Here is a 26,329-nt window from a genome sequence, read left to right as displayed (position 1 = left end):
CAAGAGCAACCTGTATGCAGAGCAATAGCACATAACAACAGTAGCAACAGTAGCGTCTCTATAGTTATCCTGTTTTTTTGTTTTTCTTCTCACCTGTAGATGTAGTGCCTTCTAATCTGTCTTGTTTTTCTCTTCCCCTTGATGTTATCTTTTTTCTCTTATTCCACTTTTTTTCCTTCTCTTCAGAGCTGAGGGATGGTAAGTGCTCTATCCACTCTGCCAAACTCAATCACAGACATTTAATAATATATATATATATATATATTTTGTTTAAACACACAGCCCATAAACCCTCCCTCAATTTCTAATCAGTCGCTGTTTCCCTTTGATCATGTCTGATGTGACCAAATGGGATTTAATTTAATGTTAGTACAATAACCAGCACTTCTGTTGGTGGAGATAATGATTAATCTTCTGTTGCTTTGGCAGTGCGGCGGGTCCCTCCCCGCTTCTCAGTTCCACCTATGGATTATGAAATCATGCCAGGGGGAGGGGTGAACATCACGTGCCAGGCAGTAGGTGTACCCATGCCTTATGTGAAGTGGATGCTAGGAACTGAAGACTTGACCCCAGAGGATGACATGCCCATTGGAAAGAATGTCCTGGAGCTCACAGATGTCCGTCAGTCAGCCAACTACACCTGCGTGGCCATGTCCACGCTTGGGGTTATTGAAACTGTTGCACAGATCACCGTCAAAGGTAATTCAGATTGATGTGTGTGATATGAGCAATGTGTACTTATATACTGATACGTCTTTTTGTACTTAGCGTTCAAGGGGTTAAAATTAAGAATTAAAACACTAAACAGTTAGTTTAAAATGTAAAAAGTTAACATAGTAAATGGAGTAATCCCAAGGAAATTGCAGAGTTACAGAAGCAACAACACAACAGTGGAAATGTCGTACAGTGCTCTGCAAAAGACAGAGATCAAACCCAAGGAATTTTTCAAGAGATATTTCTGAGGATAATCTAATTGCATAAGAAAGGGGAAAATAAATCGGGTCAAAACTAAGTCAAAAAAATGTTTTTTTGATATTAAAAAATCTAAAGAATATGGAACTCCTTGCAACCATGCAAAACCATCAGACAAACAGTACTCAAAGCTTTCATCTTTGAGAGAGAGGAGAAAATCTAGCTCCACTCTTGCTTCAGATCTGTGAGATGATCACTCTCTGTCTGAAAGCATGTGTATAATAATAATAATATAATAAACTACTGCTGATAAAAGAAAATTGCAATTTCAAAGAAGCTGCTGGTGTTCTCAGAACTTTCCCAGACCTAAGCATCACTGAATGTGTTTGAGATTACTTGGATCATGACAAGACTGAACTTCAGAGTTGTTTACAGGAAAAACAAGTCTTTGGAAAGGAATGGAATCTGTAATGAAGGCAAATGATGGGACATGCTAAATATGGAAAATGTGATATATTGAGTTGTTAAGGCTTCTGTGTAAATTTCTTTTACATATATAGTTTCTGTCTTTTTCCTGACACTGAAAAATGAATACCTTTTACTTAAATGCTGTCTTGACTGAAAATTAAAGGGTGGTCTCTGACCTTTGGAGGGTACTTTACATATATTATAAAATTTTCTATAAAATATACAGAATTTACTTACCATATTTACAAGAGACTTAAAAAACACTGTGTTTAAACATATCATATAGCAACATATATCATCTCTCTTTCTGTCTCTCTACCTCTGGACCTCTCTCCTCCTTCCAGCTCTCCCAAACCCCCCGGGAGCTCCAGTTGTAATGGAGCGCTCAGCCACCAGTATAACTCTGATGTGGGACAGTGGAAACCCACTTCCTGTTTCTTATTACATCATCCAGCACCGCCCCACCTCCTCCCGCGACCCATTCAAAGAGATCGACGCCGTGGCAACAACTCGATACAGTGTTGGAGGGCTCAGCCCCTACTCACATTATCAATTCCGGGTGATGGCGGTGAATTCGATTGGGCGCGGACCCCCCAGCCCGACGGTGGAGGCTCGGACGGCTGAGCAAGCCCCAAGCTCGCCACCACGCAGGGTCAGGGGTCGCATGGTTAGCGCCTCAACAGCGATGGTACAGTGGGAGGAACCAGAGGAGCCAAATGGACAGGTGGTTGGCTACAGGGTGTATTACACGTCAGATTCATCACTGCCTGTTAGCCAGTGGGAGAAGGAGATGGTGCGGGGAGCAAATTACTTAAGCATACAGGATCTGACGCCAAACAAGACCTATTACATCAGAGTGCTGGCTTTTACTGCTGTGGGAGATGGGCCTCTCTCCAGTGATCTGCATATCATTGCCAAAACAGGAGGTGGGTCTGGGTGTGTGTGTGAAGATAATCCTCTGCCTGATTTTTCTCCATTCTTGCTTTGGCATTTCAGTTCTCATAATGTCTTGACCTTTGTTGCAAAAAAACCTACTTGTACGGCAGTTCCAGGATGTAAGTCAATGTGTAAATAACAGGACAGTGACACAATTTTTCTGTTTTTACTGTGTCCTTCCAGAGAAATGGAATATAGTGGCCAGTATATTGCAAAATGTAAATAGAAGGCTTTGGAATATATTTCATAGATTTGTTAAATGCTATCACTTAACTTATTAAAGCACTGATTACTCAAACCCAATTTTGGATGATAACCTACAAATAATACTGGGCTGCCAAGAGGAGATGTTTGGAAAGAGTTAAACTAACACATTTTATGAACATAAAATCAGTAATAGTATTGTTTAAAAATAATAGTATTTTTCTGAGCAAATACAACCTCAGTTCCAAAAAAGTTGGGATGCTGCAGAATGCAATGATTTGCAAATCTCATAGACACACATTTTATTCACAATAGAACATAGAACACATATCAGATGTTGAAGGTGAGACATTTTACTTGATGGCAGCAACGCATCTCAAAAAAGTTGGGACAGGGCCATGTGTACCTTTGTGGAGCATTCTCTCTTCTTTTAACAACAGTCTATAAAAGTCTGGGAAGTGAGGAGACCAATTGCTGGAGTTTTGGGAGGAATGTTGTCCCATTCTTGTCTGATGTATGATTCTAGCTGTTCAACAGTCCTGGGTCTTCTTTGCCGGATTTTTTGTTTCATGATGCACCAAATGTTTCTATTGGTGAAAGGTCTGAACTGCAGGCAGGCCAGTTCAGCACCCAGACTCTTCTTCAGTTTTCCATTTTGCCTCAGTCTATTTCAAATGAGCTTTGGCCCAGAGAAGACGGTGGCGTTTCTGAATCATGTTGACATATGGCTTCTCCTTTTCTTGATGCTGCTTTAACTTGCATTTGTGGATTGCACAGTGAACTGTGTTCACAGACAGTGATTTCTGGAAGTGTTCCTGAGCCCATGCAGTGATTTCCAGCACAGAATCATTCCTGTTTTCAATGCAGTGCCACCTGAGGACCAGAAGATCACAAGCATCCAATATTGACAGCCTTGTCCTTTGCGTACAGGGATTTCTCCAGATTCTCTGAATCTTTTAATGATATTATGTACTGTAGATGGTGGGATATCCAAAGTCTTCACAGTTTTACGTTGAGGAACATTTTTCTGAAATTGTTCCACAATTTTTGGATGATGTTTTTTTGCAGATTGGTGAACTTCTGCCCATCTTTGCTTCTGAGAGACACTCTAAAATGCTTTTTTTTTTGTTTTTTCTTAAGCAGTTTAGATTCTTTTTAATTTTATACATTCTTTTATGTAAGAACTAGCACTGTTTAAGCTGTTCAGTGTTAGAACAATCTAACACAATGCAGAGACCACTGCAGCCATCTAAGCTACCACACACCAGATAAGAAGCTCTGCGTTTCACAGCAGGCAAAACACAGCTGTAACATAGAGGAAACATTGCAGAAAAACGCAGATAAACACTGTGCTTGTACAGATTTAATGGAATAACTCAAGATAATTTACTTAATTTATCCCAGTTTGGATCCAGGCTCTTTATAAACTTGGGTGGGCAGTGGCCAGTAGCCGTCCTATGAGGACTTTTTTTGTGTGTTTTGTTTTGTTGTTTCTTTTTGCGTGTGTGTGTTTTTTTTGATGGGGGGTTGAGTTTGGTTTTCGAGCAATGCTTGGTTTGTTTTTCAGTTTTGCATGTGGGTTTGCAGCATCTTTATTGCATCCGTTGCTCTTGACCCTCAACATGAGGACCAAAGAAGTGTCAATGCCAGTGCAAGTAGGGTACAACAATCATGTGGCTGACAAAAACAGAATAAATCAGTAAGAGACATTGCCAAAGGTGAATCAAGCATCACTTTAAGCTGTCATTGCAAAGAATTTACAACCAAGTACAGAACCAGGCAAATTTATGTTAATTTAAGATTGTTACATTTCACTTAAAATTGTGTTAAAATGAATGTGTTCATTTGGTAAATTGCTTATGGTCTGCTGACATATGTATTAAAAAAGGTTCCCTAAGAGGAATGTATGGGTTTGTATACATGTATGGACAAAGCTGTTACAAGCTTTATCTGGAGACATTAAATGCATTATGCAGTTTCTATTATTGACAATACCTTTCCTGCAGCATGTAGAATCTTATCTCTGCCCTTCTGCACTTCACAGTACCTTCCCAACCCACTGAGCTGAAGGCGGAGGTCAAGTCAGAGACGAGCGTTCTGCTCTCCTGGCTTCCCCCAGCTCACAGCGGCAGTGATGCTATCACTGGATATGAACTCATATACAGACATGGAGACCAACCAGAACAGGTACCCTGTACAACTACTGCGCATGACAGCACATGTAGTCTCACATAAGCACACGTGTACAAACAAATAGCCTCACTATATTGATGAGTCCAGGGGGCAGATCTACTAATGTTTTGCACTGTTACAAACCCGTTTTTGGTCTTAAAAAGTGACTGCCGCAATTTACTGAATAAGCATAATAAGCCTTTGCCCCTGTTGTTTTGTTCTTTTGCCTCACTAGGTATGCATTTATAGGAGTTTGTCTCTGAATATAATAGGGAAAGTTTTGTAATGAATGTCATACAGTTTACCAGGACTGCTGTACATACTGCCATGTTTTTTATAAAGGAGGTAAAAAAGCAAATCACCAAACTTTTATTTCCTAATGTATATAGTAATATATAGTAGTTACATTTTAAAGCGTCTTTAAAGTAGATCTTGTCTATTTGATCTTCTTTTCCAAACTAGTGTTGAAGCACATATTGAAACTCCTTCAGTCGTTCAATCTAAAGCTACTCATTACTTTGTGAGCACTGTGGCATCTGTTTCAGAAATAACACAGTCATGCAGTTGCACTACACAATGCAGTTTCTAAACGACAAGGGTACGCTGAGTGAAATTAAACAGGATTTTTAATTTCACTCAGCGTACCCTTGTCGTTTAGAAACTGCATTGTGTAGTGCAACTGCATGACTCTGCATGACAATGTTGCATAGTTTCAGTAGGAATGTAGCACAACTTTATTACTAATTAGGCTAACTACCTTAGTTCATGTTTGCTAGATCCAGGATTCTGTTTTCAGATATACTTGCTTGCTGTAATTTTTGTGCTACTGATTTTTTTAGCCTCTTTACGTCAGAGCTGTGACCTAAAAGAGTGAGCCTCCAGCCCTACGCTAATTTCAGCCAATGTACTTTTTTGTTGTTGCTGACCATTTTTATGCAAAAAGTATATGAGGCAAAAGGGCTTTTTGCCCTTTTTCAGGGCACTGTTCATATGTTAATTATGAAGTTGAGCCTCTGTTGATTTTCATTAAAGTTTTCGGTAGAATTTAGTAGAACCTAAATTGCCCACTCATGTCGGTAGACTAATGGTAATTAGTGCCTCTTGATCTCTTTCTCCTGCAGAAAATCTCCTTTGATCCAACCTCCAGTTACCTGTTGAAGAATCTGAAGCCATTCTCCACCTACACCTTCCAGTTAGCAGCACGTAGTAAACATGGCGTGGGGGCTTTCACTGGCGAGATCACTATACAGACTCCACAAACACGTATGTACAGGTGTCTCTCACACATGCCTCATACAGAGGTACAGGCATGAACTGACCATGTGCTTATAGTCTCAACACTATTGATTCAGCAAGGCAGCGTTTCAACTACAGAATAAGCTGGCCAACAGGCAGGCATATCCAGTGGGGACATAAAATAGTAATAGTGGTGGGAATTTTTTTTTTTACTTTTTTGAACAAATTTTGTCATGTGAATATTTGAACCTAATTTTCAGTCTGTCAATGTAAGCTAATCAAAAAAAAAAACGACTGAAAATGGACTTGTGTACTAAAAATGTACGCATAGCAGTTATCTGTAGGGTGACAAAGTAAGTACTGGGGTTGTCACTGTAATGTCTCTTGTAATGAAGGTTAATGTAAGTATCACATATAACTGTTAGTGTCTTACATAGAGCACACTGTTGATGAGGTCTTGTTTTACAACTAGGTGATCTCCAACTGTTGTTTAGGCCTGTCACAATTATTACAGAATTGTCTGATCACAATTATTAGTGCTGAACGCAGTTATTTATGAAGACCACGGCTGTTACCTTTTACAATCATATGTTGTTGTTGCAACAAACAATGTGAATGTTTTTCATTAGTTGAGGCAAATGCATGTAAAGGAAAGAAAGCAGAAAGGGCATTTATTGATGAACAGCCTAGGTGTTCTGACTGGTGCTGTAACACCTTTTGAAGGCAGCGGTGAGTAATGTTTGTTTATTTGTGCCCAAGCTATTTCTGTCATTAGCTAAAAAAGAAAGATGTCTACTCAGCTAGTTTGGCCACTTTAGACCTGTACTGATGTAACTGCAGTACGTTATTTGCAATTATTTACATGGCAATTAATCATCAGCTAAAAGTTCATGAATGTGACAGGACTGCTGTTGTTGCATATTTATGTTTTTTTTTTTTCTTTTTTGAGATCCACACTCTTCCTTTCTGACCTGTCTTTCTGACAGTTGACTCATCCACACTGACATTGATTGCAGACAGCTGTGTATAAACCCCTCGATGTTAACCTGAGGTTCTTGAATAGTTCTTTGAGCGTCTGTCAGGCAGTGCATAAGTCAAATTTGGGGGGACATCCTAGTCTTGGTAAATGGATCTTTGAGGACAGATCATTGGAATTTTATTATTAACTACTCCCAGAGACAGTCTGCTTGGGACTTTGAGGAACCCTGCTGATTTTGCCATCTATTTAAATTATAATCAAACCAGAGCACGTTGCTCATCTTTATCAGAGATGTCAGCAGAGCAGGAGGTAGTTCAGTGGTTCAGGTGTGAATTGGATGCTCCATAATGCTCAACAAGGTGGCTATACTATGATATGATGCTCTTCCCTTCAAAAAAAGGAACCAATCACTTTGGCCTAACTGGGAAAAAGGATTAAATATGCATAGATAATAGGGTACTGCTATCTTTATTGTCCTAACTGAGGTTGGACTACTATGTTATTAAAATCTTTATAGAAGCTGTGTAACAAGGCAGTGTCAGGGGAGAAACCATAGAAACAGTAAAGAAAAGTGGTGTGATCAAACGTTTGCTACCCTTGTTGTGGAGATGTAGAAATACATTTTTGTGTTATTTGAATCAAATTTGTCATGCAGATTATACAAATCATTTAACAGAAAATCAGCAGCAGAGTATTATATCAGATTTTTCTGTATTTGTCAATATTCCATATATTTTATGTATGTCCAAGCATTTGATACACTGAATCATTTGTTTGGCTTTTTGCTTCAGGTTTATTGGTCTTTCCTCATTACTCATAAGGCCGTTGTCTTTATGTATAGCCACTAATACCTCAAAACACATGATTAATAGTGGGCCTTTTTTTTAGTATAGCTTTTTAGAAATTCTGAATGTAGGTGGTGGTGCTTCTGATGGACATTTCTAAAAAGTTCAATGAAAAAAATTGGGTTATTAGTTTGTAGTTTGTGACATCATCTCATTGAAATGTGGATGCATAGGTTCATATATGCACATAGCTCTTATGTTAAAAAAGACAAGACTTTTTCACTACACTGTAGGCTCTACTGGCAAACTGAATAATTGAAGTCAAGACATATTTACTGACAGACAGTTTTAATAACATCTCAGAGTTATAACACCTGATACGAACACATTCAGGCCTATTGGAAGTTATATCTTTATCCATGTTTTCTGTAAAAGACACACTTTTAGTGGTTCAATAAATGCTAGTGAGTCACAACAGTCATATGCGAAGGCTCAGAAGAGAGCAGAATATTGATATGAGAAAGGTATTTGCAGGTTGTGGTAGGTATCCAGGCAATGTTTTGGATCTTGTGTGTGGCTTCTGGGGCTTCTGTCTTATTAATGCCCATTCCTGTCCGACGTGCTAAGTTTGAGAGAAACATAGAAGTGATCCAGGCAAACGGCACACAATAACAGAACAGCTGATTGTGGTGAGTCAGCTAGAGTATAAAATAAAAAGAATACATAGAGAAAAGATAAATTGGAAAAGCTGGAGTGAGAAAAAGAGAGAGAGAGGGAGATTAAGGTGGGTTTAATGTTAAATGTATGTGTTTTTGTCTCTTTATGTTCACTATGCACAGACATGAATCCATTGATAGTCTTGACAAACTATCAGTGTTCTCTGTTAAATTTCTTTTTTTTTTGAAATACAGGTTGACATGTCTGTGCAAGCATCATGTCATTATTATACCTACATGTGGTCCGTTTTTTCATTGTTTGTTTTGTGTTTCTTGTCTTTTTTATCTGATTTCATGTCCTTACATCATCTTGCTCTCACTCTTAAAAAAAACTAACCCCAAACGCCTCAAAACACACAATTAAACCCTGCCCACCCTGCTATCCGTCCAATCAGAACCCATTCCCCCTCCCCAGGAAGTGACATGCACAAGCCCTTCCCCCAACAGCCTGTTGGTAACCTGGTTTCCGCCCCCTGCGGATGGGGAAAATGGGATCGTAACAGGTTATTCCATCCGCTACGCTGCCACGGAACATGACAAACACCAGGTGCAGCACATAACGAACATCCCAGCTGACTGTTTCCGCTATCGGATTGAAGGCTTAAGGAAGTGGACTCTATATTCTGTGACAGTTGCCGCCGACACCGAGACAGGGCAAGGACCAGAGAGCCTGCCACTATTGATCCGCACTCAGGAGGACGGTACGTCTCCAAAGAATCCCCAGCCTTCTTGTGTGACAAAGCAAACTTTCACTTTTGACCAAACACCTGAATACAAAATTTTCCCTCTGTCACATTTCTTAAACATTTTTCACATGCAGTGTGGCATTTTACTATAATGGAAGCTATTTTTTCCATGCTCTGTGGATTCTTCTTTTTTATCTTGTTGATTTTATTATGTCTTCACCATAGATGTCATAGAGACAGACAATCATGCACTTGTCTTTCCCCCTTCCCTTCCTCCTCCTTCTGGGAAAAAAGAAGGAACGTTGTTTTGAACCTGAACCTGTTTCAACCTCAGCCTTTCCTCAACCTCCCTCCCCCTTGGTCACCAGGAAGGTGTGATATGACCTCATGTCCTGTGTCCCCACACTGCCTCTGCAGTGCCTGGTGCTCCACCTCGGGGCGTCGATGTGGTGGTCCTAAACTCTACCTCTGCTAGAGTGTCATGGAAACCTCCCGTTGCTGAGAGACAGCATGGAAAGATCCGTGGTTACCAGGTGACATACATGAGACGCGCATCCGGGGAGAGAATGGGTTCTCCAAGAATCAAAGAGCTCCTGCTGAGAGATTCTCAGGTACGGGAACACACACACACACACACAAACTCACACACAACAGACACATTTTCACACATCAGACTACACAAAGTCCCCCTGAGGATGTAGAAACCACTTTGACCCCATCTTTGTACTATACAATCAAACTACGTTATTACAAATGTATTTATAATGTATCAGTGTTGTTCAGTCATTTACACATTTATGTAAAAACTCAATTTTATATATAAATATGTATATATATATATATATATATATATACATATATATATACATATATATGTATATATATATATATATATATATGTATTAAACATTGTTATTTAATAATATGTAATTGTAAGCATTTTTAAGAAACAGTTTTTGCCCTCACAACTGGAATTCAGGGGAATTTAATGCCCATTTTATATATATTTTGTATGCATTTTGTATATGTACAAAATGGTATTTTAACTTATGCAGAATGCTAACTAGTTACAACAATTTACAAAACAAGCAGTGTACAGATTCAATTTTATGTCTGTTTTTAAGGTGAGACAGTATATATCAATGCCAATTTATTACATTTATAACCTAAATGTTTAGAAGTTTTTTTGCCCTTCGTCTTATGACGCTATAATGTAATTACAATATATGTCAATGTGCAGTACATATTATCATTGCTGTTAAACAAAAACCTCATATCTCCAAAATTAAGAAAGGGAAGATGTTACACTTTTAATATATGAATTAATTAAGTTAATGAAGATTTTGGTCTATTTATATTGGTCCATTCCTTATGAATTTTTCACACTGGAGTTTTCAGATTATGTCAAAAAAATTAAAAACAACCATGATATGAATGTTGCAATGTAAAATATCTTTTAAGGCAACTAAATGGTGGCACTAAATTTACTGACGCTCTCAAACGCAGCACTTTCCTTTCGCTTTCCTAAAATCACAGGTAGCTCTAAACACAAGAAACAGCAGTCAAACTTAAAGAAAATCAAAAAATAATTAAAACATTTAATAACAACAACAAACTTCAAAATCTTATATTTATGGCTAAATGGAGTCAGATTCTCAATTTGTTTGGCTCCCATTACACTGAAAAAAAGAGTTCTTTGCACGATGCCTTAGAAGAACCATTTATAGCTCCCAAAAGAACCTTTTAATGGGTGGTTCATACCATGTTTGTAAATGCGATGTGTGAGTATGAAGAACAGTTTCTAGGAAGAGCCCTTAAATTAGTAAATGAAAAAAAGACTAAAGTACTAACTGACTAACTGTTATTTTAATAAAATATGTTTAATATTACAAGTGCTTGCAGCTGAGTGAAGGTCTTAACCCAGCTAATGGCAGTTAAATGCACTTTGAACTTCCAAATGAGATCAGCATTAAACTATTAGGCTCTTCTTGCTTCATTAGCCTCCTGATGTGATAGAAATAATGATAACTACGGTGGAAAAACTGCAGGTCTCACACACCGGTCCTGCCATTGTGTAATTACAACAAACATAACGTGCTTTAGTAGTAAACAATAGTCTTTTTGGTAAAATTGTCATACTGTTTCTGTATGATGAATGAAATATGAAATGAAAGCTGCTCTCATTTTAATCTCTCATCTTTTTCCTGATTTAACTTCATATCTAGCTGCAAAATGATTCGGCTGAATATGTGAGTACATTTACTGAAATTTCTTCCATACTGGCACATAAAAAAATACTTCATGTTTTTGCTAATCTTATTTTTATTAAGATTAAATGTATCGTCATTGTCATGGCAGTCTTAAATGTCCAACCGTGCAGCTTTTTCAAAACATTAGAACACTTATATTTAGTAAGGTTTTAGGCTGTCACTATTGGTTATATAGGTAGTTGAGTTCTCTAGTGATTATTTTGACAATTGAGTTACCTTTTTTTAAGCCCAAACTATAAAAATAGGATTAGCAATTAGCAGTGGTGTTCAACTCCCACACACAGCTGTATAAAATCTATTGACACCCTGTTTATCACTGACATTGCAAACTAATTTCTAAGCCAGTTCATTAAAGATGTACATTTAGATTTTTTGCATAAACTGTTCTATTTGAGTAATTGTGACAGCCCTGTAGGGTTTCCAGCTAATCAGCACAAACACAAAGTTGTATGATTTATGGTTATGGGTATGGTTACAGTTATTAGTACTAGCTTACAGAGTTATAAAATGCACAGACAGCACAAAGGGTAGTGCCTGACCTCAGATTTTCTCATGACAATGGTTTTATGAATTACAGCATGCAAGGGAACAATACAGCATGCAAGGGAAACAATCATGGGCATCTGTGTTTGTTTGTGTGTGCGCATTCAGGAGCTCATTCTGTCAGATCTGTGGCCAAACACCGAGTACTCTTTGGCAGTGGCTGCGTTTACCTCCAAAGGAGATGGAGCTCGTAGCAAAGCCATCATCATCAGAACTAAACCAGCGCGTATGTACACTACAGTTAATTAGACTGCAGGATTACTTTACCAAGATAAATTAACCGAAGTGTCTCCTCTTCTGCCACACAAATGTGCCATCATTCGAAATCACAGACAAATCCTCATGTGGAACTTCCTCGAGTTGTATCGATATAAAAATTAATTAGGAAAAAATAAAGAAATAACTCCTAGTAAATTACAACATGCTTATTTTTTTGACGGCAGTAGCCATGATGTTCAAGGGGTTAACCCAATTGAATTTTCAGGATCTGTCAGCAGGTCCAGGCATCTATTCTTCCTAAAACCCCAGTGTTACTAAGGCCATTTACATTGTTTTCCATGTAATTACTAAATAATGTGCCTTAAGATGCAATAATATCTTAACACATACTATTCAGCAACTTCTATAAAGTATTTTGTAACTACAGTGATGCTAATACACACAGTTATGAGAGTGAGGAATTAAATTGTGGACCCATATAATTTAAAATAGTGGGCCCTTTTAAGGGCTTTAATAAATTAATAATGACTATGCTTAGACTGAAGTAGTACTTTTTTACAGGTACTCTGCAACACTCCAACTTCACTTTCTAAATATTTCTCATGTGTTTCCCCCACAGTGCCAGATGCCCCAGCACTGACGGTCAGTGTCACATCTGTCAGCACTGCGCTGTTATGTTGGCCAACACCCACTGCTGGCCTGTCACCAGTCCTGGGGTACAGCCTTTCTTACGGGAGGGCTGAGAACATTTCCGACTCATTCACTACAGTGGAGCTTGGGGCGGATGAGCAGAACTACACCATCTCAACTCTAAGTGCCGGTGCCCTCTACCTCTTCCGCCTGGCTGCTCGTGGAGCCTGGGGTTACGGCCCATCTTCAGAGATTACTTTGGCTACCCCAGAGGTCACGCCCACCAGTACAGTGATGTCAGATAGGACCTCAGAAACAGCACGTACCTTCAGCTTTTTGCTTAATTTAACGGCCGGCAGCATAGGCTCAACGTCCCTCAGCTTGCGCTGGGAGGAGCCCAGAAATGTTGGCCCAATTCAGAGTTATCGTGTGTGGTACGCACTCACCTATAGTAATGGGACAGACATTGCCATGGAAACAGAGGTGGCGGAACCAGCTGTGGTTCTTACAGGGCTGAAAGCAGATACTGAGTATGTGGTCAGAGTATGTGTGGTAAACGAAGACGGCCCAGGGCCCTATAGTCCCCCTTTATATACTAGAACACAGCCAATCGAAGAAGGTAGGACATGCAAACTGACATTCACCGCACACACCCTTTCCCCTGTTCATGCACATGCCTGTGGAGTTCTGTCTATATGTCTGTCACCCTGTTTGTCGGTTTGTCTTTCTGTCTCTTATCCTTTTATTGTCTCTGTCTGTGATTTTTTTTATATTTATTCATTTACTGGTGAAGTTCACCAACTTCACGTTCTAAGTTGAGGCCTCTGAGCGTAGGAGTATTTTGATGAATGATGTCTGCTGAATAAATGACAAATGTGAAATGGAGTTTATGGTTTTATTGGGTTATTTTACAGTCTCTTCTAACATACGTGTGGTGGCAAAGATGATGCCTATACAAACAGCCAGCTATGTCATGGTTTATGTCCTCAGACCACAGCATCAGGATTCAGACATCAGAAACCATCAGAATCTCATATGAGAGAAAACATGTCTCAGCTCTCATACGTCAGCGAAACAGGCAATTTTAAGCGGCTTCAGGCAAAATGGCTTTGTTGAAGAAGGCATCAGGCTAAGCTAATTGGCTACAGACTCTACAACAGGAAAAATTTGTGTGACATTCACATTCTGTTCTTTCTTGCTAGAACAATTATAGCTTTGTGGCCAAATTAAAGATGACCGACCTTTTACTAAACTGTGCTGTTATGTTGTGTTATTTGGCACAGATTAAGCATCAGATCGTACAGTGTTTGATCCCGTGTTCTTTTCAGAGTAAAGTACCATCACAAAAAGGTAAAGCAAGGCAAAAACATAGCTCCCCAAACAGATTTAATAGTTTTTCACAAGTTAACTGTGTATAAAAGGACTTACAGACACAGGCGAATGCACAGAAAATGTTTTAATAATTGTTTTAGGACTCCCTTATATTGCTTCTCTTGGAAGTACCAGTTAGAGGTTGTAAGCAGACCTAAAAATCCAGCATATTAAATGAGCTGTGACAGTGTTCATTTCAACTGTGTATGTCTCCAGTGTAGCTGGTAGGTGTTATTTTACAGTGTGAATATTACAAACATTAGAATCAGGTGTTTCAGGTATTAGCTGGTTTCTGCCACTTTCTTGGCATTGCTAATGAATGTTCTCCTGATAGGTCATGTGTGATTGAATAGTGCAGATATGTATGGTGGTTTTGTTTTGTTTTTTGTTACAGTGTTTGCAGTAAACTTCCGTGTGAAAGCCGCTTTGAAGAGTTCAGCGCTGCTAGCCTGGGAGCCACGAACATCACAAAATAAACCCCACACTTTCATTGTAAGTGTTACTCAGTGGCTTGGTGTTGGTTTTTCGACATGCATGGATCCAGATGTGTGGAGGTTATACTGGGAGTATTTGTGGTATGTGCAAAGCAGGGGTATTCAACTCCGGCACAGTTTGCCCTACTCAAACACACCCACTAAACATTGCAAACAACTAATGAAGTGAAATAGGTGTTTGACTGGAATTGGTGTGAAGGTTTGGCTTGAACATATATTACACATAGTTCATTGCATAAACACTGTGTCAGTGTTTGGACAGTGAAGTTATTAGTATAGTGTATGTGAGCATGCTTATATTACATGCTAGCTGTCTGTCTTCCTTCAGATTACATATGGGGAAGGCCAGACCACAGAGGTGGATGGTAGACTCGGTCAGAAGCTGCTCACTAAACTGAAGCCCCAGTCTCTGTACACCTTCCTCTTAACCAACAAAGCCGATGGCACCGGAGGCCTCCAGCTTAGTGCAGAGGCCATGACTGCTCCAAACCTGCTGCCCAGCAAACCTCAGCTCCTTGAAAAGACTAGTGCCCAGAGTACAGCCACGCTGCAGCTGCCCACTGTACAAGGACAAGCTAACGTCAGGTTAGTGTTAGTCTGAAACACATGCACATAGAAGAAAAGGACATGTACCAGAGTTGTGTTTTAGTTGCATATTGACTGACTTGCAGCTTGACGCCGACTAATCTTTGACGGGTTCACATCTGAGCTCAAAATCTTAACTAAAGACTCATGAAATTTCAGTCTGAGAAAAACCTAACAGAAAATGAACCCTTTCATTTCTCACCTAATTTATCAATGTTGCAACTTTCTTGTGCAGTCATTTACTGCAGTCATGCAACTCACAGAGGTGTCCAGTTCAGTATGGCTTCAAATAACAAGCCTTTTATTTCTGGTCTTTGGTTAGAAAACACCACTAAGGTTGACATAACTGAAGTGCTACATGCAATAATTGTGGTATTTAAAGGAATGTGCAAAAAGCTCACAAAATACTTGTTAGACCATAGTTTAGATAGTATGCTAGTTAGCCCTGTGTCTGGTCTAGCTTAATCTAAGTTGTGTTTTTAGGAAATAAACATTTAACCCTTTGTTTACACCAGCACCAACTTTTCACCTTATGTGGTCCAAGTCACTGGTTGCTGAACACCTGTAGGTGTTTCTACACTCGAGCTGACCTTTGGTTCCAGTTGCTTTCATGGACACCAAGCAAATGACAGTATGCCACACTTTACTGGCGAGGAACTACAGAGCGTATACAAAATTAATTTGACCATAAATCAGATACCTTTCCTCCCAGTTAACACCACAAATCAGATGTGTTCCCACTAAAAATAAAAATCCTGGAGAGGAATTACTTGTCTATAAATGTAATTCCTGCATGGTGCATCACTGTCTTTGCTGTCAGTATGAGAAGAAAACGGTGTTTGGTACAGCCAAACTACCTTGATATAAATAAAATATTAGGCCTGTAGTTCAATTCATAGGCCTTTCATAATTTTTACTTTTTTTGCTGACAATTTCATTATAAATACTTAAGGCGATTATAAAGTAATTATGACAGGCTTGGTAATTCAAGGTATAGATATCGATTTTAGTTTAAGTTACTGTTAGTGCTGCTAATGATGGTGTTTTTTTTCCAGAGGTTTTTATATTGTTGTTGTCCCACTGAAGAGGCAAAGAGGAGGAAACTTCCAGAATCTGTGGAATGATCCAGATGAAATGAACCTAGATGAGGTAGTGTGTTTTGCTTTAGCCACATACAAATGGTTGACTTGTCAGTTCCAGTGAGTTATGTATGATGACTTTGAAGAGTATACATTTTATATTGAAGTGGTAAGACTTAACTATGCACAATTCATGTGCAGGTGATTTCATTTATTTTACAAACAGATTTTATCGTTAGTTATTCCTTGTTTTTTTTACAGTTTTCTTGAATGTTCATAGAAGTGTTTTTTAGAAGAATTTTCTACTTATTATTTCATTCTTTTATTTAGCTGTTGAAGGAGATCAATGGCACAGGCCGATCAGTACGTCTGCGGAGGCAGGCTGAGCTGAAACCGTACATCAGTGCTCACTTCCAGAACCTTCCATCGGAGTTTAAGCTAGGAGATGGACGTGTTTACGGAGCATTCCTGAATCGACAGCTACTTAATGGACAGGAGTATGTCTGCTTTGTGCTGGCTATCTTGGAACTGGGACAGAATGTGAGTATCTCTCTTTGTTTCTCTCTCTCTCTCTCTCTCTCTCTTCCAATCCCTCTCTTTTTAGATTCAAAGCATATGTGTGTATATATATATATATATATATATACCCTGTGTCTGCGTGGGTTTCCTCCGGGTTCTCCGGTTTCTTCCCACAGTCCAAAGACATGCAGTCAGGCTAAATGGACATGCTAAATTGCCCCTAGTTGTGAATGTCTGTATGACTGTGTATGTCTGTCTGTCTGTCTGTCTGCCCTGTGATGGACTGGCGACCTGTCCAGGGTGTATCCTGCCTTCCACCCAATGACAGCTGGGATAGGCTCCAGCAGCCCACCACGACCCGGAAGGATTTAGATGATGTCTGTGTGTGTGTGTGTGTGTGTGTGTATATATATTAGGCTGTCAGTAGTTAGTAATTATTTTTTATTTGTGAAAGAGAATGATTTTTTTACATAAGAAGCTGTACAGATTTCTGAAACAACACTATGGTCTCATGATCCTTTCTGTATATTAAGTACTAACTGGTAACTCCTTTTTTTTACACCATTTAAAAGCCCTAGTTCTTTATGAACATTGAATTAGGAATGGATCAGTAAAAATGACCCAACATTTCTTGGAATAAAAGTTTCATTAACTTACCTGAAAGTTAAGAACCTTTTTTCCTTCAATTGTAAAGTTAACATTTTAGAGATAAGAGTCAGAGATGGAACTGTTATGAAAGTGAAATGATTTCTCACTGCAGTTCAACTGTGGTTAGACAGGATCACCTTACATACTTTTAATTTAAAAAATGCCTCCAAATTCTGCACTGTTCCCTTTCACACCAAGTCTACTCTGCTCTGAACGTCTCATTATGTTTCAGGTTTTTTATTTGTCTTTTGTTGGTTATTGTTTGACAGACCGTGTGCTCAACCAGCCCATTCTCTGACCCTGTGGTTTTCTCGGACGTCGAGCCACAGCCAATCGTAGATGAAGAGGAGGGTCTTCTCTGGGTAGTGGGGCCAGTGCTGGCAGTCATTTTCATCATCAGCATCGTCATCCTCATCCTCCTCTTTAAGAGGTAACAGGGAGAAGGGAAATTAGTATAGACTGATAAGAAAGGCAGTGGTGGGTAGGGTAGCCTAAACTCATACTTGCTTAAAAATAATGTATAATGTAAACAATGTGTTGCCTGTATAACTGCAGTGGAACTTGTTAATACATTTAGCTTTTGGTATAAAATAAAATGCTGAAGCTTAAAAATGGGAAGTGTGAACAAGAACATTGCTGTACAAATGCTGTCACCCACAGATCATAATGAAATTAAACCAAAAAATGGAATAAGGAACTCTTGAAGTGAAATTGCGAGTAAGAAGTCATTACTTTCCACACAAATGTTGTTAAGTAGAAGTAAAAGTGTTATAAATACACTTGAGTAAAAGTGAATGTGTTATCATATGAAAAACAATCCATCAACAATAAACTAAGCACATATAACTGAATAAATGGAACTGGAATGGAAGAGAAAAGAAGACATAAAGGGGTGATAGGGAAGAAAAAGTAAAGGATATGAATATTGTGAATGCCTGAGTGAATGTACTGTGTTTCTCTAATATCTTTTTTCCCTGCTTTTTTCTCTCTTTCTCCTGGATACAAACCAGCAAACCAGACAGGTGGGTTACATTTTGAAACATTATAGGAAGAATGTTGGAAAATTACTGAAATGTCATTAAAACATTGTCATGAATCAGACAAAACACTGAAATATTTGTAGGGTGGAAAAAAATGTTGTATGTTCTCTGTGATGTCACAGGAAGCGGGCAGAGTTAGAGGGCAGGAAATGCAGCTTCCCCAGCAGTGGTAAAGCCATGAGCTCTCAGCATCCCTCTGATCCCGTGGAGCTCCGCAGAATCAACTTCCCAACACCTGGTAATGCACACTTGCTTCCCAACAAATGGTAGCAAACACATTAGACATTCACTGCTACACAGTTGATGCTGAGCGGTCTGGCTCACATACACTCAGCATCTGACTCATTTTGATGTATCCTTTGGAAAGCGAACACACAGACCCACACATGCACCCACTTACAAACAACATCAAAATTATGCTCTCTCCTTTCTAGGTTTGCGTTCCTCTGGTTATCGTCGTTTACCAAGTTAGTTTTGGTTGTTCCTCTTTATATGAACTTTCTAACTTTAATGGACTTTCTAACTTTCAGCTGCACATACCCTCAGCTAATCCATCCTGATTAATTAAGTCCTAAAAATACATTAACACAAACACATAAATAACTGTCATTTAAAGCCCTTTTCACACTTAGAACCTGGTACATTACTGACATTTAATAGTATGAGACATCCTGGTTATGAAGAGCCAACTTTTATTTTTCAACTTTTTATTTCTGTATTGACAAAATTGAAAACTCAACTGTCAAATGTGTGGCACTTTTGTGCGGTATTAGCCACTCATGCATGAAGGTTTTGACACATCTCTCAAAAGGTATGCCACTGTTTTCCCTCATGAAAACTGCAAAACAATAGAAGCCAATACGTTACTCTCCCAGTAATGTATCAGCTTCTGTTCACACATAAACCCTCTCAGTAGTTTGAGGGAATTGTGCAGGTAGATTGCCACATTAGTCTTACCAGGATTTTAAGTCTGACACTTGACGCCTTCCCGTTTAATTACTATTAAATTCTCATAGAATAGGTATGTGTGAAATGGGCTTAATTCATTCCATCCAACGTAGAATAGTGTTGAAACTCCAGTACAAAAAGGACATTGATAACATAAGCACAGCAACAGCAGCAATAAATGGGTAAAATTAACAGGCCATGACAGCCTGCAAGACAGCTGTCAGCATGCTCTCTCTGATATAATCACTCCACTTTCTCTGTTCCTGTGTAAAAAGTCGAAAAAACACTCAAAGTGCCTAGTTTTTTTTCATTTATACCTTAGAAAGCCTCACTGAATTATGTCGCCTGTAACCGCATGGCCTCTGCATGGCTGTTTTAGCCTCTTCTTGGCTGACATTGTGCTTCCTGATTGGCAGGTATGGCCAGTCATCCACCAGTCGCTATCTCAGAACTGCCTAATTGCATAGAGAGGATGAAAGCCAATGAGAATCTGAGGTTCTCTCAAGAGTACGAGGTAAAGTCAAGCACGTTTATGTGACTTGTTCATGATGTGTACTGTATGTGTTGACATGCACACAAAGTTGCCTGTTTACCTTGCACAGTGTACCGAAACCAGAAACAAGAAACAATTTGTGTCTGATACAAATGTTAAATGGAGAAAAAATCCAATAAACATTAATATCACTCAATATAATTTAATATTTAGATTTTTTTATTATTTTATGCTACTATATTTTCAGTTAAAGAGAGCTTTACTGACTGATGTGATTGTCATTTCTTGCCAGTATTTTCACCAATAGTAATAAGACCATGACTCATTATCCTTCGATGTCACCAGCCAGCATGTATACATCATTTGAGCTGTAGTCCCCACCTCACTGCTGTACTTCAAGCACTGGGGGACTCTACACCTAACTAGCTGACACTTGGCACTTAGGCTCATGTGTGGCTTTTCTGTGGAGATTATTCACGCTGCATAAGTAGCTATGTTTCCTTACTGTCAGACACAAACATTGTATCTCCAAACAGTAATTTTTTTTAAAGTCTCAACTTTCAGTAGAAGTTAATGTAAAAATGTTTTTTGTTCCAAGTCATTGTGGAACATTCTGTTCCATTCATAAAATTTTCACACTATGTAAAGGACAGCTGTTATTTTCAAATTATATCAAAAAATGACAATTTTAGCCCCTCTCTATGCCCCCCATTAATGGAAAGGGACTACCATAGGACCACCAATGACCAGAGACTATTTGTGCCTGACGCACTCGTACCAGTACGACACACGTTCATTCCACTACCATTTTAGTGTCACTGCTGAGAATGATCTACAATCTAAATAATATCTGGTCATTGGTGTTCCTGTGGTGGTCTTTTTCCACAGATGGACAGGGCGGAGGGGGGCTGATACATTGTGCAGTAACAGATGATTTACAGTCAGTAATTGCAAACCTGTGTGAAATGCACCTATGTGGTACGTGTACCTGATAAAGAGTGTAGGTACAAAGTAGGTGGGAACAAGGTAGGTGTTCCTAATAAACTAGAAACTAGAAACTAGAAAAAAGGCTGTGTGTGAGAGTGTAATTACAGAGTAAGTGGATAAGTTGGATAATGATTGTAAAACCTGACATTTCTCTGACATTTCTCCATATAGTCTGTTGACCCTGGGCAGCAGTTCTCATGGGAGCACTCAAACCTGGAAATTAACAAACCAAAGAACCGTTATGCTAATGTCATCGCCTACGACCACACCAGAGTAGTCCTCTCCAACAATGATGGTGAGGGAAAGTGTGTAGATGTGGGTGTGCAAACATTAAGCAGTGGCCTTTTTAATCTATATGTCTGATACAGAGAGACATAGAGGCTTTGTTTTTAAAGGAGTAGTTCAGTACAAAATCTACTTTGTAAAATACAGTGTTATAGCTTTACTTATAAAGTGTACTTTTTTAGTTTTGCACTAGGACTGCAAGGCTAATGAATCTAATGGAAACTTATACTCCACCAGCGAGCATCATGCAAATTGCATGTCTACATCAACATACTTGCTTCAAACTGTACTGAGCTGTTATGCAATCTGAAACAGACTTTCAGGTTTCTGACACTGTATGACATCTATAAATCTGTAAAAATGGACAAAGGTATGTAGCTAAAAACAGAAATAGCGGTCATTTAGAAGCCTGATGTTTTATGTATTTTATATTTTGTATAGCTTTCATTCCTTGTTAGCTATGTTAGCTGAACTATTTGTTGAACTATTTCTTTAACTTTAAAGGCTGTTTTGCTGAACATAGCTTTGTCTAAATAATATTTTCAGGTAATTAGATTTGATCTGTTTCCTCTGCAGTTCAAATTTTGATTTTATGAGAATTAGTTTATTTGTTTATTTTACATGTGTGTATGCATGTGTGTGCTTTTTGTAATGTGTGAATATGGTACCCTTCAGAAGACTCTGTAGCTAAGCAGCTTTTGTAATCTTTTGTTTTCACTACATGTCTATTCTGGGCTTTTAGGCCAGCCGGGCAGCGACTACATCAATGCCAACTTCATTGATGGTTACCGTCGGCAGGGTGCGTATATCGCTACCCAGGGCCCGATGCCCGAGACGATCAGTGACTTCTGGAGGATGGTCTGGGAACAACACACAGCTAACATCATTATGATTACCAAGCTAGAGGAAAAATCAAGGGTGAGCAAACAACTCATAGAAGCACACACACAGCAAGTATCATTATAATGAACCTGCAGGTGAATTTGCAACAGCAGTTCTCAGTCCTAGTCCATGGAATACACTGCAAATCTTGCTGTGTCCCCTGCTTTGACACTGCTGATTCAACTGATGGGTAATTTACTAAGTGTAAATATCTACCCATATTTGGCTGGTGGTGGCTGCTAGTTTCCCACACTGGTGGTATTTTAATGATGGAAGGAAATGGTCCAAATGGTGACAAACTGGAACTTGCTATTAACTCAGTATTTCTAGTCTCATGGAAAAAAACTGCATCTCTCTCACTCAAAGAACTGAGAAGCAGTGATGCTCTTAATTATTTGTACAGTGTAGAGCTTGTGTCTGATAAGGTTAAGCCTTCATTAGGTGGAGCAGTTAAAACTAAGACTGTGTGAAACTGGTCCGAAGGCCGATCCAGGCATATAATATTTATTATTTATTATTTATCAGCTATATTAAGCCCAATCTAGTTAAGATACAGATGCAGATACTTTGTTTTATGTTTTCATGCATTTTACTTATGCCCCTCAGTGTGGAAGTAATTTATAGTGAAAAATGAATAGTAGTGAAAAGCACTATTTGCAAGGCCACTTAATTTGCGTAAAATATGAACATGTGGCCTTTGCAGTTCCACTTACAGTTCCACTTCTACACTGTTCTTTAAGTCGAAACTGATTACAAAACAAACACTATGGTCATGCTTCTACTGCAGAGGATCAGTAGTAACTGGTAGCCAAATCATCAGGTAGGTCAGTCAAATGTGATAAAAAACAATTTTAAACACACCTATAAAGTGGCAAATGCAGTAATTTTACTTTCATATTAATTAGCAACTTGACACATCTTTCATAAATTATGTGGCTATATTATTTGTGAAAAGATCAGAATCGGTATAGTTAATGATGAATCAATACTCAGTGATGAAATACTTGGATCAGATCGGAGGCAAAAAATGTGTATTGGGACATTCCAAGCAAAAATGCCTGTGATTCCTGGAACAGGGACTGAGAACCAGAGTTAAAGGTTAGCATACTTTAAACCACATTTAACTGGACATACTGTAAAGCAAGAATGATCACCAGACCTGACCTAAATCTGTCTTTTTAAAAGCACATGCTGTTAAAATACTGAAATACTGATAGAAGTCAACAATACTAATAAAATATCCTCAAATTATTCTTAAATACTCCAGTATAGACATTTTCTTTCTCATTTACTAATATATTCTCACTAAAGCAGAACAGAAGCTCATTAATAATGTGCCCTCTATCAGTCAGAATGTTGTCTCATGTCACTCAGTAGATCAAAGCTTGATGTGTTTGTCTGTTGTTCTCCAGATGCCTTCCTATTTCTTCTCCAAGGCAAGATGTCTCCTTCAGATTCCTTTGTTGCTCTCTCACTGTCTCACTCTTTCTTTGTCACTAGCTGTCCTACACATATGCCTTTCACTTCTTCACTCTCCTTTTCTGATGTTCTCTTCTGTCTCTCTTTCTGCATCTCCATACAGCCAGGATTGATATTTAGCCACTCTGATCTGCTAGTCACACTATCACTGCATGTTACTAGTATCAGAGTATCAAAGCAATAGTTTATGGGTCAGATGAACACACCTTTTGGTGGGTGGTGGGTGGGGGGTTTTACTGCAGAGAAATACAAATCTAAATGTAACTCTTATACAGTAATTTAATAATGTGGTATTTGCCATTAAACTGCTGTATATAGGAGCCCTGAGATTAAAAGATTACTATCAGAATTGATTTGAATTTTCAATGCATTTTAATGGATCAACATCAGCTTAAGCTCAATCCAATTATGATCCTTTGGTAAGGCTAGTTTAGCCAGATTTACCCAGTTTCTGTGTATACCACTCATAGTGGACCAATGTCAAGGTTTCACTTGTGCTGGAGCTACACTCTAGAAGTTAATAGTCACCAATGTTTTACGTAGATACATCCCCAAAGCTTTTCTCAGACCGCGTCCAGGAGGTCGCACAGACTTGTTGATGTGGTTGAGAACACAGTAAGACTTGCTGTGAATGGAAAAAAATGAACAGAACTTCACTGTGTAGCTAAATTCAGTGGAAAGCCATTTTAGCACAACACAACCTTTACTTGCACACATTAAGCAAGTCTTCAGCAGTTTGTTCCCCTTTGCTGCAGTCACTGCTGTGAGGAATTGGATGATTTGTTCTGGATCATAAATGCCTCTCTAGCTCAAGGATATTGGATGGAGCCCCATCACTCCAGAGAATGCAGTTTCACTGCACCACAGCCCAGTGCTGGGAGGCTTTATACCCCTCTAGCTGACATTGGGCATTGGGCATGGTGACTGTAGGCTCATGTGTGGCTGCACCAGAGCATACTGTTGATTCATGATACTGGCCAAAATCATGGGATTGGATATCAGAAGAAAAAAAAGGTGTAATCAGATATGATCCATTAGTCCAAACTATCACATAAACTTTGAGCAAGATATGTCACAATTAGGGCTGTTAGTGAATATCGTAAATTCGATTATATAATCGAATTGTAAAAAATAGACATTCGATTGTAAAAATTAATATTAGATAGTGGAAAAAAGTAGCATTACTGTGGCTGTTTGCTAAGTGAGTTCTCAAATGGGCCTGAGTGCACTGAATGCACTGTATGATGGACAGTAGTCATACAACGTCACTTTCATGATTTAAAATGAAATGTAGGTCCATCTGAAACAAGCAAACAATTTAGTAATTCAACAATCATGTGCTAATGATGGCAAAGAGTTCACAACCTAGCTTGGCTGCAGAGAGAGCGAGTTGCACTCCAAGCGATCTAAAAAGCCCCTTTTGGAAATACTGAGTGGCAGTACTTAAAGGTCAGTAGACAGCAAAATTGTGAAATCTCGAGATAAAGTTGTATGCAAGCTGTGTAAGCTACAGTTAGCCTACCATTCCAGCACTAGCAACCTGAGGGCACATCTCGAAAATATAAAAATAAATTCACGCAGCACTGAAATAATGGAAAGTGCAGTCGGTGGCAAAGCAATTATTTACACCTTTCTTGCACTTTTTTACTTTCCGTCGTTGCAGTGTTATTTGTTGCAGATTTCTTTTCAGTGAATGTGCGCTTCTGGGGACTTGGTTCGTGAATTTCAGAGGGAACTGAATCATTGCTAGATGTACTCTTCAGTACTATGGTACTGGTTTGCCTTCTTATGCATATAACACGCAAAAATAGATATTTGAATGGTTTAAACCTGTGTGTTCATTTTTGGCCAATTTTGACAGCCCTAGTCACAAGACAGATGAGCAGCATGTTTCACGTGAACAGTAGCTTTCGAGCTTTTGAGTAACTCATAAGTTAGTGAGTGACTTCATGTCAGATCTAATAGCCTAGAGTTTCAGTTGTGAGTGCCTTATGGCTCCATGTCTATCCTACTGTGTTCCACTGTACATTTTATACTGCAAATGCTATTATTTTTATGTTATGATCTACATTGCAACTTGTTTTTTTGCTGTCATTGAGGTATACATTACTTTGAGTGTTAGAACTAGACGAATGTATTATCAAAAGCTTAGTTGTTTAAAAGAGGGAAAAAGACAGCATTGGATTAGTTGCAGTATCATTATCGGTATCAGACATGAAACTATGCACTATAAGTGCAGACAAACACCTGTGTCAGCTATGCGTGCACCTTAAAGTAGTTGAATTTGCTAATAAGATGGGGCTCTGGATACTTTCTGGCATATGTTTAAAAATAGAAACAACATAAATCTCAGATCTAGCATCTGCATGCCTACATGAGGTGTGTGCATGCAACAAGGAGTCGGATTCTGCACCCCTGTTGTATAAAATAACCTGCAATGTTGAGCTACACTTTCGTTCACAGTAAATTATACTGTTGTCTTAAATCACATTGACAAGTCTCTGCGAATTTAACGAAGTCCTGGATGTAGTTTGAGTGAGAGATGTTTTGGGGATATATTTATGGGAAAGATTTTGATGACAAATCTAGACTTCTAGTGTTTGATTGCAATGTTAGCCTCATAGCTCCAGCAAAATATAGACATTAAATATGCCTTGGCTTATTAACTACTACTGGGGTAAGTGGACAGTTGTGAAAATTTTTTGATTTTTTGGCAAAATCAATACTGTCTTAATGTATTGTCTTAAAATATGAGTGTGTGGC

At 38.7% G+C, this 26,329-nt stretch overlaps 1 protein-coding gene across 1 annotated transcript in view; it reads left to right on the top strand.

Moving 5' to 3' along the window:
- ptprdb (protein tyrosine phosphatase receptor type Db) overlaps positions 1-26,329 on the top strand; it is a 110,142-nt gene that overhangs the window by 72,307 nt on the left and 11,506 nt on the right. Inside the window, exons 12-26 of the mRNA XM_036583042.1 lie at positions 187-198; positions 430-699; positions 1,725-2,306; positions 4,565-4,707; positions 5,814-5,955; positions 14,522-14,619; positions 14,950-15,206; positions 16,262-16,355; positions 16,616-16,825; positions 17,722-17,882; positions 18,463-18,474; positions 18,615-18,730; positions 19,857-19,954; positions 21,092-21,215; positions 21,948-22,123. Coding sequence (XP_036438935.1) covers positions 187-198; positions 430-699; positions 1,725-2,306; positions 4,565-4,707; positions 5,814-5,955; positions 14,522-14,619; positions 14,950-15,206; positions 16,262-16,355; positions 16,616-16,825; positions 17,722-17,882; positions 18,463-18,474; positions 18,615-18,730; positions 19,857-19,954; positions 21,092-21,215; positions 21,948-22,123 — 2,495 coding nt within the window. The remainder of the gene's footprint in view (positions 1-186; positions 199-429; positions 700-1,724; positions 2,307-4,564; positions 4,708-5,813; positions 5,956-14,521; positions 14,620-14,949; positions 15,207-16,261; positions 16,356-16,615; positions 16,826-17,721; positions 17,883-18,462; positions 18,475-18,614; positions 18,731-19,856; positions 19,955-21,091; positions 21,216-21,947; positions 22,124-26,329) is intronic.

Source organism: Colossoma macropomum, unplaced genomic scaffold (assembly GCF_904425465.1).
Source record: "Colossoma macropomum unplaced genomic scaffold, Colossoma_macropomum, whole genome shotgun sequence".
Taxonomy (NCBI): Eukaryota; Metazoa; Chordata; class Actinopteri; order Characiformes; family Serrasalmidae; genus Colossoma; species Colossoma macropomum.
The sequence above is the reverse complement of the archived record's forward strand: the minus strand, read 5'-3'. Positions and strand labels throughout refer to the sequence as shown.